The sequence below is a fragment of the Taudactylus pleione genome, unplaced genomic scaffold, assembly GCF_031769625.1.
Source record: "Taudactylus pleione unplaced genomic scaffold, aTauple2 ptg000040l, whole genome shotgun sequence".
NCBI classification, from domain to species: domain Eukaryota; kingdom Metazoa; phylum Chordata; class Amphibia; order Anura; family Myobatrachidae; genus Taudactylus; species Taudactylus pleione.
In genome coordinates this window covers 19,800,069-19,817,225 of record NW_028284442.1, presented here as the reverse complement: position 1 = coordinate 19,817,225, position 17,157 = coordinate 19,800,069, and the positions used below count along the sequence as shown (strand labels likewise).

General features: G+C 40.7%; 1 protein-coding gene across 1 annotated transcript in view; it reads left to right on the top strand.

Annotated features, from left to right (window-relative positions):
• Positions 1 to 17,157, top strand: part of FGD6 (FYVE, RhoGEF and PH domain containing 6) — a 159,189-nt gene that overhangs the window by 104,309 nt on the left and 37,723 nt on the right. The window contains exons 5-7 of the mRNA XM_088454574.1: positions 4,498 to 4,528; positions 14,141 to 14,292; positions 14,532 to 14,688. Coding sequence (XP_088310700.1) covers positions 4,498 to 4,528; positions 14,141 to 14,292; positions 14,532 to 14,688 — 340 coding nt within the window. The remainder of the gene's footprint in view (positions 1 to 4,497; positions 4,529 to 14,140; positions 14,293 to 14,531; positions 14,689 to 17,157) is intronic.

Here is a 17,157-nt window from a genome sequence, read left to right as displayed (position 1 = left end):
ATGGTACTCAAGGGTGTTAGTGGCCATAATCCAAGGGTTCAGGGTTCCTAACTTGTGTCAAATGGCTGTTATATTCATTTTTCTTTAACAGTGAAAAAATGATAGAAAGAAATATTTTTGACCAAAATAAATGCTGTGCTTAAATTAGGGGTACATCAAAATGGGTGTAAGTATATTTTTGTGTCATAGGGCATTTTTTTAAAATGTTAAAAATACACCTGTCACTTGCACCTGCAATGTTTAAAACATCTGTCCCATCAATACAGCATCCCCATATACCTGCCCCACTACTTTAAACCCATTTTCCATCACTTTTTACTTTTTCAACCCAAAAATGACATTAAGAATGTCATGAAATTAAGATAATTAAAAAAATATTTTTTTCTAATTAGTCATTAAGGAAGGGTGTCCAAGTGGTTCTGCACCAAGTCCCAACATTTTTAGCCCAAACTAGGAGTTTTACACAACTTATCACCCGCTCAGCGGTGGTGAAAAGAAATTTGCGATAATTCCTATACCAGTTTTCACATATGCGAAAACCACAACTAATAGGATAGCCTAATAACCAGTTTGGAGAAAAGTTTTCACCGATGAAAAATTCTCATAGAAGAACGGATTATCGGGGCTAATTGGATACCCCTCTTTACTGTTTTTTGTAAATTTCGTTTATTTATAGGACATTTTTGTTTTCAAAACAGAATACAGAAAAAGCAAAAATAAAAACAGAATCCCCCCACCCCAAAAAAACAAACAAACAAAAAAAAAAAACACAAATTATAATAATAATCAACCATTTACATATACTCTCATTAATACAAATACCCAATCAAATTCGGTATATAAGTAATACAGATCAAATATCTGCACAAAATAAATCTCAGCCATTCAATTTAGCAGAAAAAACATAAACAAAAACTCAGAATATCAAAACACCATTATGCCGTCTCGCTGGTTGCCAGCCCTTCAGCGTCTGAGACCTCCCCACCTCCAGTAATATAATGGGAAGAAGAAATCCATGGGCCCCAAATACGTTCATATTTAAGAATACAGTCACGCTTAGTATATAAAAATCGTTCATGGCCCACCACTTCATCAACCCACACCACTCAGCAAAAGTAGGGCCCCTAGATGCCATCCAAGTGCGGGCAATACAAACCTTTGCCAGGGTCATTGCATTAATCACATATTGGACCGTTAAACGATTGGCCCTGTCCGAGAGACCCAATCCAAAAATACACATTTTAGGGGACAAAAGGGGAATACCACTTTCCGTGTTTGTGACACAGTTTATGACCCGGGTCCAAAACATCTGGACAGCAGAACAATCCCAGAGGAGATGCCAAAATGAGCACTGGGGAATAGAGCATTTAGTACACCTATCAGAAGCTCCAGTTCCAAATCTACTCAATAATAAGGGGGTGAGATACAACCTGTGTCATAAAAAAAATTGTATCTGTTGAAATCGCACTGCAGAGGTGGCAGACACAGGACTATTCAACATTAGAGACCACTCTTCATCATCTAATGGACCCAAATCATCCACCCATTTAAGTCTAAGTGGTGCTAGGACATTATCAGAGTTAACGGTTAGGAGGTAGGAATATATTCGAGAAATCAATCTCTTACCACTAATCGCTTGCAGCATAGCCCTAACAGGATCAGGAGTAAATTGCGGAGGGCCAGAAGAAAACTGGACAGATAGGGCATGTCGAAGCTGTAAATAGCGAAAAAATATAGAATTCGGGACCCCAAATTCAGTCCTAACAGTGTCAAAAGTTTTGAAGACCCCATCACTATACAACTGTCTGAGGGAGAAAACCCCCCAAATTCACCCGACCTGTAACGGTCAAGGGAAGTTTATTCCAGACGTGCAGCTTGGATCTCAGGAAGTCAACTTGTGGCTGGACATTAAGCGGGACAAAGTCCGACATAGATGATGTTACCCAAATTCCCAAATATTTAAACCTGGAGGTCCATTCCAAGGGGGTGTTCACAGCACCAACTGGAGTAGAAGGACGAATGGAAAATTTGCTCCAGTTAATGCGCAGCCCAGAAAACCGTCCAAAAGAATCCACCACTGAAAGAAGGGTGATCAAAGACTCCGATGCATCAGACAAGAATAACAGCATGTCATCCGCATAGAGAACCACCTTGTCGACCCTTTGCTGTATCTGAATTCCCCGTATTCTGAGGTTACTTCTGATAAGACATGCCAAAGGCTCGATGGCCAGGGCAAAAATAGACGGAGAAAGAGGACAGCACTGTCTAGTATCTCTAGAGAGGAGAAACAAATCCATTAATACAGACCCGCCCTAAAGGGGAAGAATATAGTCATTTGACGCAAGCTATAAATCTAGGTCCCATCCCAAAACAAAGGAGGATCTCCCAGAGATAGTGCCACTCTACAGAATCAAAGGCCCTGGCGGCATCCAAGGATACCACCACTGCCCCGTCGTCCACAGAGTCCGCCAGTTGCAAAATTGAATATAATTTCCTAAGATTTTGGGAAGTAGACTTTCCTGGCATAAAACCAGTCTGGTCAGGATGCACCACCTCCCCAATTACCTTATTAAGCCTAAGTGCAAGCACTTTAGCCAATATTTTAATATCCGTGGAAAGGAGGGAGATCGGGCGATAAGAGCCAGGATCAAGGGGATCTTTGCCAGATTTGGGAATCATAACAATAATGGCCTCTGACATAGAACGGGGAAGAGCACCCAGGTCACACAGTTCATTAAAAAGGTCAAGAAGTCTGGGGAAAAAGAAAAGGGCATGTCTCTTATAAATCTCAATAGGAATCCCATCCACCCCTAGGGCTTTACCTCCCGGAAATGAAGAAACAGCCACCCCAATTTCCTCTACAGTAAATGGAGAATCAAGGAATGCTCTACTGTCCTGGGAAATGCATGGAAGGGATATATGTCCCAAATATTCAAATAATTAATCTAAAGCATAGTGGGCCTGGGAACAATAGACACTAGCAAAATACTCATAGAACACATTCGTAATAGCAGGTGTAGAGGAGTGCAAATTACCTAAGGAGTCCCGAATTTGAGCTACGACCGTGACGGGGCGGACCTCCCTAGACAGATAAGCCAGGAAAGCCCCAGATTTATCCGAATCTAAATAATAACTATGCTTAACAAAAAGCAGACGTCTTCTGGACTTATCTAAAAGGAAATCAGATAAAAGTTTAGCGGCCTCCATATATGAGGATCTAGCAGTAATGGAACCAGAGGACAGATATTGCTGTTCAAGCATAGTACAACGTTTTTCCAACTCCGCTTCTTTTTTCTTATGGAAAGTTTTAATACTTATCACCCTACCAATTAAAGAACTACGAAGGACAGCCTTAAAGGCATCCCACAAAATGTCATAAGAAGCAGACCCAGTATTCTCAGCGAAAAAATCACTCTATTGGGATTCCAATTCCGAGCCAGCACCCATTAATGTAAGCCAGAAAGGATTAAACTTCCAAAAAGAGTAACCTCGTGGAGCAGCAACATCAATAGTCAGTAGTAAAGGGGCGTGATCCGACACACCACGGGATCGATACTCCACCTCCACAACCTGCGGGACAAGGTTCCCGGATATCAAAGCAAGATCAATCCTAGAAAAGGAATGATGAGAGGCCGAAAAGCAAGAGTACCGAGGTAGGCGAGGGTGCCGAATCTGCCAAATATCCACCAACCCAAGCTCATCCACTAAATTGGCAAAAGAATTAGGGGAGGGACCAGACACAGTCGAACTTTCACGCCACCTATCCAGGGCAGGGTGTAGCACATTATTAAAATCCCCTACACAAATAACTGGAGTATTAGGGGATAAGGAAATAAATTCAGCAGACTTTTTCAGGACCTCATTAGTATAAGGAGGGGGGATATAAACCGCAAGAATATGCAATGGGGAGGAGTGAATAGATGCACGTATAAAGACATATCTACCCAAGGGGTCAATTTTAACTTCATCCAGCACAAAACCTAGGGATCTACGTACAAGGACTGACACACCTCTGGAATACGAGGAATGTGTGGAGTGATAAGCCCAGCCTATCCAAGGTTTACGCAAAGCCAAAACTTTCCCGCCCACTAAATGTGTTTCCATCAAACAAATAATATCAGCCTGAGCCTTTTTTATCTGCGTCAAAACTAAGGAGCGCTTGACCCGGTCATTGAGGCCCCGGACATTCCAGGAGAGAATTTGTAGAGGGGAACCTAAGCTAGTAGACATCATGGGGTTAGACACACACCAGAGGGGAGAGGAGATACGGACATCCGAGACAACATAGCGGGGGGCAACCAGTGAGACATGGCATCGCTACATAATAAAAAACACAATAAAAACTGAAAATATAATAAATAAGAGCATAATAGTTTAGAATAAAACATAGTAATGGCGTAAAATAAAAACAAAAAATAAAATCCCATACAATAACACTGAAAAAAAAAATGTATGTAATATGTAAAATAATGTAATTTTTTTTTCTTTATTAAACAGGTTTGTTGATGTCCTTAAGCTGTTGCATATTGTAAGTAGAATGCCACTTTATTTGCCAAATGTCTTAGGGGTAGATGTACTAAGCCTAGGAGAAAGATAAAGTGGAGAGAGATAAAGTACAAACCAATCAGCTCCTATCTGTCATTTTTCAAACACAGTCTGTAAAATTGCAGTTAGGAGCTGATTGGTTAGTACTTTATCTCTCTCCACCTTAACTCCTTCCAAGGCTTAGTACATCTCCATTATATAATGTTTTTCCTGACTACATTGTATCTATTTCATCTTACCTTCCAGTTATTTATGAGCTTTCTTTTTCATGTTCCTGAAAAGACTAAAAAAAATCCACACACAAGCATCTTCAATATAACCAGCCCCAAACTACGTTCACTTACATGAACTACAATCCTATTTCCTTCAGAAACCTTCCAAACCACTACCCTCATCATATATAAAACTGTAAATCCCAGATAGTAGCTGCTAAGTCATTAGGCAACCAGCCTTACCTAAATGTAAAACCACAAAGTATCGGACAACTTTACACAATTACCAAAATACCTTTTGCCTGTTTGTTATGTTGTGATTTACTTATATATATTAAAAGTGATTAGTCAGCGCAGGTTCTCATACCTCATATATGCACTAGGATTTTGGACCCATAATTTGGACGGTTGCTAGATATTATTTCTGGCATTGGAGTGGTTTTTTTTTTTCTCTGTCTACCCCCCACCTTTTCATCACTCTCCCCCATCTTCCTCCCATCTCTTTCTTCCTAATCTCGCCTCTTCCCCCCATCTCCAACTCTCTTTTTCTCCCCATCTCTCCCTTCCCCTCAACCTTCCACCTCTCTCTCGTCCTCTTCCTTCCCTCTCTCTCCTCTTTCTCCCATCTCCCTCCACCTCTTCCTCCCATCTCACTCTCGCTTTCACTCTTTCACCCATCTCTTGCTTTCTTTCTCTTCCTCCTATCTCTCTCTCTCCTCCCATCTTTCTCTCTTTACCTCTCTTCATCCCATTACTCTCTTCAACTACCTCCCTTCTCTCTTTTCCTCCCTCTTCCTCCCCTCTCTCTCTATCTTCCTTCCTTACGTCTCTCTCCGTTTGCCATTTCTCTCTCTCATCTCTCTCCCTTTTCCATCTTTCCGTCCCTCCAACTCTTTCTCCTTCTCTCTCTGACCCTCCCACTCTTTCTCAATCTCTCTCTCCCTCCCACTCTTTCTCCTTCTCTCTCTCCCTTCCACTGTTCCTCCATCTAACTCTCTCTTCCTCCATCTATCTGTCCCTCCCACTCTTCCTTCACCTCTCTCTCCCACTCTAGCTCCATCTCTCTCCCTCCCACTCTTGCTCTCTCACTCTCCATCCCTCCCACTCTTTATCCATATCTCTGTACCTTCCACTTTTCCTATATCTCTTGCTCTCCCACTCTTCATTATCTCTTTCCCTCTTCCTTGCTTCTTCCCCCTATCTTCTTTCCACCCTCTTCCTCCATCTCTCTCTTCCTACCATCTCTCTTACTTCCCCTCTACCTCCCATCTCTCTTTCTCACTTCCCCTCTATTTCCCATGTCTGTTCCCCTCTCTCTCATCTCTCTTCTCCTCCAATCTTCCTCTTTCTCCATCCCTCTCTTCCTCCTATCTCTCTCCCACTTCCTCCTTTCATTCTCTCTCCCTCTTCCTTCATTCTCTCTTCCTTTTCACTGTCTCCCTCTTCCATCTTTCTCTCCCCCCTTCAATCTCTCTCCACCTGTTCCTCCCATCTCTCTCTCCCTCTGACTTTTTCTCGATCTCTGTCCCTCTCCCTGGCATCTCTCCCTCCCTTTTCTTCCTATCTCTCTCTCTACCCCTGATCCTCCCATTTCTCTCCACCACCCCCTTTCCCTCCCATTTCTATCTCTCCTCTTCCATCTCTCTCTTTCTCCCATCTCTCTCCTGTTCAGGACCTTTTATCCTGGAGGTGCCCTGTGTGGGGTGTGGTCTGTGGCACCTGACTGTACCTGTAATCCTTCATTAGTGAAGACATGTTATACAACAAACATAGTAATCCCCTCTCAATGTTTTCAGCCCCTCTGGAATCTTAGTCGTGAGACTCAGAAAGCAGTTAGTTTTGGCTTTATATATACAGTATATTTATATACTGTATAAACAAGTGTGAGTGAGAAGAACCAGGACAAGCAAATAGACTAGTTAACTATTTAAAAGGAGAATTCAATTAGGGTGCACTTAATGCGGATTTATGATTGCACCTCAGGAGTGTGAAAATAGGAATCTGCATTAAATTCAGGGCTTAATATTCTTTGTAATTGCATAGCTCCTGGCGGTTAACCCAGAATCTATGCCTTCCCACGGGAGATAATCAAATAGCTTCGGGCACTTAAGACTAGAGATGAGTGGGTTCGGATTTACTAGGTTCTTATCGCCTCTTTACCGCAAGTTCGGATTAGTTCGGATTTATTGGCTATCCAAAACACGTGATAGCCGATAGCCGTTTTGAGATCCAGGTAAATTCGTGTAAATCCGAACCCGCTCAACTTTACTTAAGACAAGGAGCTAAAAAGCTGCGGTAAGTCCCTCGACTAATTGAATTCTCCCCAAATATATTTGCTGCTCAATAAACACTTGGAACATATTTATTATTAGAGTAAAAAGCATACATAAGTAAAGGCCGATATGAATAGTTGTCTGTTCAGCAAAACTGTAATGTCTGCAGTATAGCTTTAGATGTTTTGTGTTTGATTAGAAGTATGTTCTTGCAGGAAGCAAGTACTAATGAAAGGTTAGCCATATACCTTTCCTGTTTTTCAGGAAACACTGGAGATTTTAGTTTTTCTTCTCCCCCGCTGAAACCACAGATTGAATTTATTTTTAAATCCCCAAGTCACCATTAAAATGAAAGAAACCATAGTAGAAAACATTTTTATGCGAAGTGGTTTGGGATTTCTTAGAGTTGTAGCAGCAGATAAGTATACAATAACAATCCCGGTGTTATGTAAGAGACAGATTTTTAGCATGCTCTAGATCATTTGCAGCAGGGCATAGGCGAGTACGGGCATGTAAAAGAGCTTGTTGTACTAGTCTACATTGTTGGAATCCCAGATCCACATCTGTCTATATTTCTTATAAAAACTATATCCAAAGAAAACAAACAATACAAAAATAAATACAAATAAAGAAATCTATTTGACTTTCATACATCTGTAAAAAAATTAGAGATTCTGTATTTTAAACTGTATACAGTTTGATAATTAACAAATGTATATAGTTTTTTTTTCTACGCCACATGACTTAACTGATGTATCCCAAGTTTTATTTTTTTATTAGATATGTGAGCTTATAATAAGGTTATGTGCAAATATTTTACTGTATATTAATTTGTTATTGGCCCAAAATATTCCATAAAGGACTAGCACTTACTCAAGTTTATAGTTATATATTTGTACACTTGTATATATTTTTACACCTAGATAAAAGAGCCATGGGGCTCTGAAACGTTGGTGCAGGATGACAATACATTGAAATATGCTTGAAACATCCCTGGAGTGCCGCTGTCTTTTTTTCTTCTGTATATACTGTATATATATATATATATATATATATATATATGCACACACATATATTATGTGATTTGTAAATGACTGAGATGTACCATATTCATTTAGCCTTTCTATTGTTATGTTTTTAAGGACACTATAGTACGTGAAGGATGTCACTCCATTATATTACTGAGGGCCTGATTCAGAGGTGGAAGCAGTAACGTAGCGGCTGCGACTTTTGTTGCAGCCGCTACTGTGACTTTATGGTAATGCCGCAGCCGATGGGTGTTTTATTCAGACGCCCAAAGGTTGCGGTGCAAATCCGCTGATGTGCATACAAAGAAGCACTATTGGCGGATTCATTGGCTGCACCATCGGCAGGTGCAGAATGTCCATAGGTAGAGTAGTTGCAGGGCACCCACCTATTGCAGTTGAATAATTGCTGGCAGCTGCCCTAGGGGTCCACCAACACCGAAAACCTGAAAAGTTAGGTACATGCACTAGATGAAGGTAGCGCCAATATGCCTATAAAGAGACACAACAATTCAAATGAAATTGTTAAAAAATATTTATTACATTAGTAAAGGCTGTTGCTTATATAGTATCATCAAAATGAATGATCATTCAATAATAAACAAATTGCAGAGCTCTTATATTACATATAAAACATTCTCTGTATGCAAAATGAAAAATTCTAAAACAAATGTAAAATGATGGTCTATCAGACTTAATAACAACTGAAGAGTACTTGGAGTATTTGTCCACATGTGTAGAAGGAGCATCAGCTGTATACTCCGATATATTATGAGTTAGAACGCCAAATTAACTCTATTGTGCCAGTCAATGCTTAGAGAAGGTGTTACGGTAGTTAACAAGTAGCATTTGTATCACTTGAGCAAACAAATGTATCCAAACGTAGTTAACCTTGCTGGGACTCCAATAGCTTTATGTTCTTATTAAGCTGCAGATCCATGTTAAATGTTCCATATGTGTATGGGTGTGATTACACAAGGCTAGCCAGATTGTTACTAATGCCTCCACACACTGAGTGATGCGGGATACCAAGTTTTGAGATCACAGTAGACTCGCTGTTATTGACTATATGCAGAGGACGGCTTTCCACAGATGTAACTGCTCACATGTTTAGTGCGGTCGGTGAGAGGAGCCGTATCCCATCATACACTATGCTCAGGGTTCTATGAAGGAAACCCAGATGAGTTACATCCAGGGAGCCGGCAGCAATAGTATATGTTCAAATGAAGGACACGCAGAGTCCAAACGGTGTCTGTATGCCGGAACAGCAAGGAACTGATATCCTGTATTCCAATAATAAAGGATCAAGTGTGTAGTCTTATGGTGCGTACACACGGTACGATTAAAATGCATGATATGAATGATAACGATATCGATCATATCGTGCATTTTTCGGTGCCTCCAACCCACCAACGACCTGCGATGCGCGGACACGTATGGACGATATGTATGATGTCCATACAAAGACGCACCATCGGCAGGTGCAGAATGTCCATAGGTCTATGGCTGATGGTCCCTGACACTGACCCACCCATTACCGTTAAACCCACTCAGTTCTCCGTGCAATTTTGATATGCGTCCCCCGGCAATTACCATAGGGATGCATGCGCAGAAATAGAACATCAGGCGCTTGTGCCCCATGTTTTATTAGCATCCACCTCTGTATCAGGCCCTGAGCTGGAACACTGCAAATGATGTCAAAAATTAAGTGACGCAAATGGTAGTAGCAAAGTATGTGTATACAGGCACCTTTGGAGTAATTGTTTGTTTACGCTTCTGTTCTTCTGTGTTTTAAACCACATGGCTAAAATTAATGCCTTATTATAAGAAGCCTTGGTGTCAAACCAGTATGCTTCTGTGATGTTGATTGTTTTATGAAAGGATACAGAAATGCTATAAAAGTGTTTGTCAGTCATTTGCCTAATAATTTTATAAAAGAATAGTATAAGAGTGTAAATGCAGCAATGTATATAAACCTTGTCCTGCATTGTACTGTACTGCAAGTCACTGTTTTTTTGTTCACTCATTTTTGTACTTTGTAAGGCGCTGCGGAACATTTGTGGCGCCATATAAATAAAGGATAATAATAATAATAATAAACCTTGCACAAAGAATCCCCCATCCATTTTCATCTCCTAATTTCAGGCCAGATACTGCACAGAAATATCCGATATATTACACATCATGAATGAAAAAATGCTCTAGAAATATACTCAGACTAAATAATAGATCAGCGAATGCTCAAAAAGAATGGAGCAAAGGAAGACAACAAAGAACCAAGGCCCTCATTCAGAGCCGCTCGCTATTTGCAGTCGTTCGTTCTAAAACAAGGGGTGGCTATTCAAATGAACCGTTCGCTAATTGCGGTCTGTTCACGCCTCTAAGTCTGAACGAGCGAGCAAAACTTGCGGTTGTAATTTTGAAAAATACGCCCCCTTGCCGCTCGCACCATACGTCATGTCCGCTATTTATTAGATTAATCGAGTACATCAAACAGCGTATGAACTGCTCGCTATTCTTGTGGTTGGTTTTTCCTACTGCAATCTTGCGAGCAGTTCTGACTATAAAATAACCCAGTAACATGGTCAATGACGCTGCTGTATTAATTATGCACACCCATAAAACGCCCGTTTTGACCTTTAAGCACGCCTGCGTTCGGAATCTCCACTCCCCGTTTTCAAGCACCTTCCCCTGTTACCACCCACATACGCCTCCTCCTGTCACTCAAAATAGCAGGCATTCGCTATTTAGCGAACAAACGATTTTCGGCCGCACTGACTGGTTCGCGCATGCGTATTACGATCCGTACGCATGCGCAGTTGTGCAAACATCGCTCGGAACGAACGAGCGGCCGCTTACGAGCGGCTCTGAATCAGGCCCACTCTCCCTAGCCGTACATTGACACTCTTTTGACTTAACACACTGTTCTCCCTCATATACTATCCCAAAAGTAAGTTACCCTATTGCAGGGTAATAAAACAAGTTATGTTAGTAGCTTGTGGCTTGAAGGGATGTTTTGTTGGGGTATGTTGGCAAGTTATTCCACTCCCAGCCACAAAAGTGCTATCAATATTCATCATCAACTAGTGGCTGTATATGGAGAAGGGTATATGAGTGTGCAAAAGGTTCAACGACCGCAATCACAGTTTGGTGAAGGTCATATAGAAGTTTACTAATTTGGCAAGACAAACACAGGAACTGTTGACAAAATTTGGTAGGGACATTTTTGGTCATCCACCATACTCTCCAGACCACGCACTGAGCGACTTTAATGTGTTTCCAGCGTTCAAAGGACATTTGGACAGCAATAAGTTTTAACAGCGACAATAAGGTCAAGGCTGAGGTTTTTTGACATGTTTTTCTACTATACTACTGGTATTGAAAAACTGTTGTCACGTTACGATAAGTGAAGTCTTAATGGTTATTATGTTGAGAAGTAGTTTAAAGGTATGTAAATAAAATAAATGATTTTCATAATCGTCCTAGCTTTCATTTTCCTGGGATAGGGAAACATACTTTTGGGATGCCCCTCGTATTTCAGCACAAAGTTCTATATCTTTTTGGACTCACCGTAATTACAGGCCATAAACGAACATTGCACACAGATCACTCCCATATTGCTGATCATATATTACACAGAAAACTTCCCCCCAAAATTGCCAGCCATGTATATTGCACAAGGAATCACTCTCATATTATTGGATTAATATTGTACAGTGATTTACCATCCTAAATGACATGGAGGCATGTGGAGAAAGAGACTCCTCATTAGGGTTCCAGAGTCATTAAGGAGTATGAACAGTGATCAATATATTTCCAACACAGAGGAACAGTGGCAGAAGGTGTGTGGAATATTGTCCATCACCCCTACTGTCAACAGTCAGGGACAGGACCCAGGGACTGATCAATTTAAGAAGGATATCTGCAGTACATAACCTTCACAATCCTTTTATCCCCATGTCAGGCTTCGGATAATGTGCTATTTATTCTTCAGAGTTCATAGGGTCCACAGGATCTACCTTGGGGAGACGCATCGGAGGCAGCTGTGGGTGAAGGTTTTGTCTTACGTGTCCTCACTAAGGCGGCCGGGGACGAGTAGTAGACGCACTAAAGCACACTAGGTAGCGTCTGCTACTGTGAGGCCAGCGTACCCGTGCCGTCAAAATCGCAGCTTTGGGGAGATAGACGCTCCCCCGGCCGCTCCTCCCCCAACCCAGAAGCAATTTCCGGTTGTGGATTCCCACGTCTGGTTTGCTACTTCTGACCACCTCGTGTGTGAGACGCTCACAGTCCACCTTGGGTGCACTGCTGAAAGCTTTTGGTCTCAGAGGTTATGTCTGTATCCCTGTATACCTCTACGTTGGGTCAGGTATATAGCACTCTATATACTACCAATACTCCTGAGGGGGGTGGTCAGTTGATTCAGAGTCCATTAGCATTTGATTATATTTATGCATTGTACAGTATGTGACTGTGATGCTAGCTGCTGTATTTATACTGCCTTTTTGTTTTCAAAACTGTCAGATATATCTATCACTGTGGTTCTCCTCACCCCTCTGAAGGTGTATAGGGTTTTTCATTTAAAGTCACATTGCATTTATACTCTATACCTTTTACCTGTTACTCATTGCCATGTCTAAAGGTAAAGGAGAGAAGGATGAGCTTCCTGTGCTGAAATCATGTAAATCCTGTTTTGCAGGCCTGTTTGAGCAGGATTTTGTGCAAGATGGGTTGTGTAGTGTCTGTTGTAAACAACCACCTTTTCTATCTTGTACATGTGCACCAGCACAAGAACCACCCTGGGTGGCCTCTTGGTCTCAGGTTTTGTCGCATTTGGTGGACAGGGCCGCAGTGTTGCGTGCTCCTGCCATGATATTGCCTCCTGCTATGGGGGTTGTTTTGGATATCGGAATATTCCGTATTTTGGAATATTTGCATACCATAATGAAATATCTTGGGAATGGGACCCAAATCTAAACACAGAATACATTTATGTGTTATATACACCTTATACACATAGCCTGCAGGTCATTTTATACAATAATTTCAATAATTTTGTGGCTCAAACAAAGTTTGTCTACATACATGAAATTCATTTATGTTTCATATACACCTTATACTTAAAGCCTGAGGGTATTTTTATACTTTATTTTTAATAATTTTGTGCTTTAAACAATGTTTGTGTACATTGAACCATCAAAAAACAAAGGTTTCACTATCTCTGTCAAAAAATTCCGTATTTTAGAATATTTGGATATGGGAGACTCAACCTGTATTACATTCAACTTGTTACTGTTTTTTTCTCATAAAGGGATGTAAATGTATTTTTTTCTCAGGGTAAAGGGTCAAGATATATTTCCTGTAGCATGTTCATGTAGCATCGTGTGTTTGTTACTTATGTAACCATATATATTGAGTATTTATTTAAAAGCTGAGAGGTTTCCTTATATAGATACCACATTTGTCTATTTATTTTAAAGAAAAGGAATGACTCCATCTGTAAAATATAATAAGCAGCCTCATGTCTATGGAAATCTAGAGTAAACCTTCATGTAAAATGACAACAGTGGCCAGAAGAGTGTTGTTACTCAGCAGGGTCACCTGTCAATGTCACACCCCACAACACTTACACGGCTTTAGCAAAAGGAACATGTCCATAATGTAATGATGCTGCATTTTCTATCCATTACCCTGCGCCTGAACAGAATACATTATGAGAACAGATGCTGATAATTGCATCATGCATTCACAATAAGAGAATTGATATTGCGCAGATCTTTTTTTTTCAGAGTATACAATTTTTTTTTTTACGAGCATTGTATAAATCTGGCCTCGCCATACCACCATATCTGGCTTTAATCGTCTAACTTGCAGTAGACCAGTGAATGTTTCACAATAATTAAATGTTTTCAAGAATATTTAAAAACATCTTTGATTTTACAGCTAACTGATGTTGTAAATAAAATATTCTGTCTGTCTGCATATATAGGTGTACTTTCACAAGCACAGTATGTTTAATGCCTAGCTTGCACTGTGGAGGAAGTGATTTTGTTTAAACCAGGTTTTGTCAAACTCACTTTGTCAGGATTTCCGCTACGCTGTGGCTCAGGCCTCCAAACATCTTGGAAAGCCAGTGATTGAGGACAAGATCCTGAATCAAATCCTGTACTACCTGCCTCAACTATATGAACTGAACCGGGATGTGCTGAGAGAACTACATGGGAGGATGTCTCAGTGGTACGGTTCATCCATTTTATATTCAACACAGACAGATGGCAAACTTCTTTCCTGTAATTTGTACATTTAAGTCCTGGAATTGCATACTATTGGTAAATGCAGTACTACTTTCACGTGATTCCTTAAAAACAGAAAGATAGGGATATGACATTTGATGTTCCTCCTCCAGCCTGTGAGATCTCTGGCTACATGTTCCATAACTGCTCTTCTATACATTAAATATTGTCATTGATATCTAGGAACGAGCAACAGAAAATTTCTGATATTTTTGTGAAGAAAGGTCCTTATCTGAAGATGTATTCTACGTACATTCGAGAATTCGATGGGAATGTGGCATTACTTGATGAGCAGTGCAAGAAGAATTCTACTTTTGCTGGGCTTGTTAAAGATTTTGAGGTAACGGCATGTTCAATTCTACATCCTACAATTGTCACAGACTCGTGTTTATATGTTTCAAAAAAAGTTTTTAGCTAGAGATTATTTTTAATACATTTTAGCACTTATCTAGGAAAAATTCAAATTGGCAGGTCATGCAGAGACGGAGTAAGATGGGGGGGCCACAGGGGCAGTCGCCTCGGGCCCCCCACACGGAGGGGCCCCCATACAGGGTTGGTGTGACCCTGTCGAGAACAAGTGACCAGGCTCAGCTGCTGCAGCTCTGTGTTCTTCATGCAGCAGACCTGTCAGTGCTGCTGCATACTGTCCAGACCGGCTTCCAAGTGCCCTCATCAGCGTCAATAGACACATCATGTCCATGATGCTGATCACTGATGTGGGGCCTCGGGATCCGCTATGCGAATCGCACACGGGAGGCGAGTAATCAGGGATAGGGTGAATATGCTCCGTGTGGCTTGGTGGAAAGGGGGGGGGGGCTCCATGTGGCTTGGAGGGGGCTCCCACAACTTAGTTGCCCCAGAGCCCCCACAAGCCTTAATCTGGCCCTGAGGTCATGGTTATTAGTTACAATATTTAATAAAATGTGACAAGACTTAAAACATTTTCAAGAATTAGAAGAACAATATAGCCTTTTAGGCAGAAGGCATTTACCAACATACATGCAACTGTGCACATTCCACTAACCCAGTCACAGCCAACTCAGATACTTTTTTGTTTAACCTATTTTGACGTAGATATTGTAGATCAAAACTAATTGCTTTTTCTGATAAATGAACTCTGAATCTATTCTAGGCTCTTATCTGGCACTGGGGGAGATGTACTAAGCCTTGGAGAGGGAGAAAGTATATTGCGATAAAGTACCAACCAATCAGCTCCTGTCATTTTTAAAACACAACCTGTAAAGTGACAGTTAGGAACTGATTGGTTGGTACTTTCTCTCTCCGAATCTTAGTACATCTCCCCCACTGTGCATTGCTCTTTTGTTTAGAGCTAAACACTACTTATAAAGTTTGTTATGGCAATGTCCACACTTTTATCATTCTATATATCTTCATCATTACCAATGTTGGCACATATGCAGGTAAGAAGGTTTACCTTTTTCCACTGTTTAGGAAGTTATTACACTTTATTAATAACTGAAGGAAAGGCAACACATCAAATATGTTTATTGTTTTAGTATCTAGATTTATTTGTTATTTGTTCTCATGAACATTATTTTAATCAAAACAATATATATGCTGTTAACTTCCATTTCAACTATAGATACATAGAGTTAAAATTACTAAAGTGAGTTTTTAGAAGTGGAGATGTTGCTCATAGCAATCAATCAGATTCTATTTAACATTTATCTAGCACCTTCTAGAAGATAATAGCTAGAATCTGATTGGTTGCTATGGGCAACATCTCCACTTCTAAAAACTCTCACTTGAGTAAATTTACCCTATTAAGCACAATTTTTTATGATGTGGCTGAATACTGCACCTGCAAACACAAGGATAACATACAAACTCCACACAGATAGGACCCTGGTTGTGAATCAAACTCATGATTCCACCACTGTGAGTTAACAAAGAATCACTGTGCCACCATGGTGGCCTTTTACAAAATATTTGCCCATGTACCACATCCTCAACAAAGATTGCATCCACCATCACCACCCCTCCCAATTTGCACTCCTGTCTTCTACTGGGAAGCAGGGTTAGGTTTAGGGTTCACAGGGGGGACTTAGGGTTAGGCACCCCCCGGGAGGTTAGGGTTAGGCTAGGGGAAGGGAGGGTTAGGGTTTGGCACCCCCGGGAGGAGGATAGGGTTAGGCACCCTCCCCCGCGGGGGACTTAGGTTTAGGCGGCAGGGAAGGGGGAGGTTAGGGTTAGGCACCCCTAAGGGAGGGTTAAGGTTAGGGGGTAGAATGGCTTAGGAAATACTTACCTTGGGACGATCGGGATTTTCACTGCTGCCGGAATGCCGCTGTCAGGATTTGAACCGCCGGCCATGCGGCCAAAGGTGTCTTTTAGCACAAACTAATTTGAATACTAATATTAATTTGGAAAAGTCTAAAATGATCAAGTTAAATCTGTTCTATTAGCTCAAGAAAGTGAAAAGTCTGTCCCATGTATAAAATTCACAGGAAAATCAGTGCTAATAACTGTTCCCATTCTGACTAAATTTGGTGCATTTGTAATATGAACTGGAAACTTTACTCAGAATAGAAAGAAAAAATATCTGGTTGTAGTTGCAAAACAAATGTTCTGACTAGTGAAGTTATAATTTCTGAAGTCATGTCAGCTGGTGGAATACATGTGAGAATGTAAATAGGTAAATAAGAAATAACTTAAAAATACTAATAAAATGTAAATGTAAAAATAAAGCAATTAAACCATTTCTGCTATTGCTGTCATATTTAAATGTATTCCTAGATTTACTTGTTTTGTGAGACTGAAAACTTTTGTTTGTTATATTTTTCTTTTG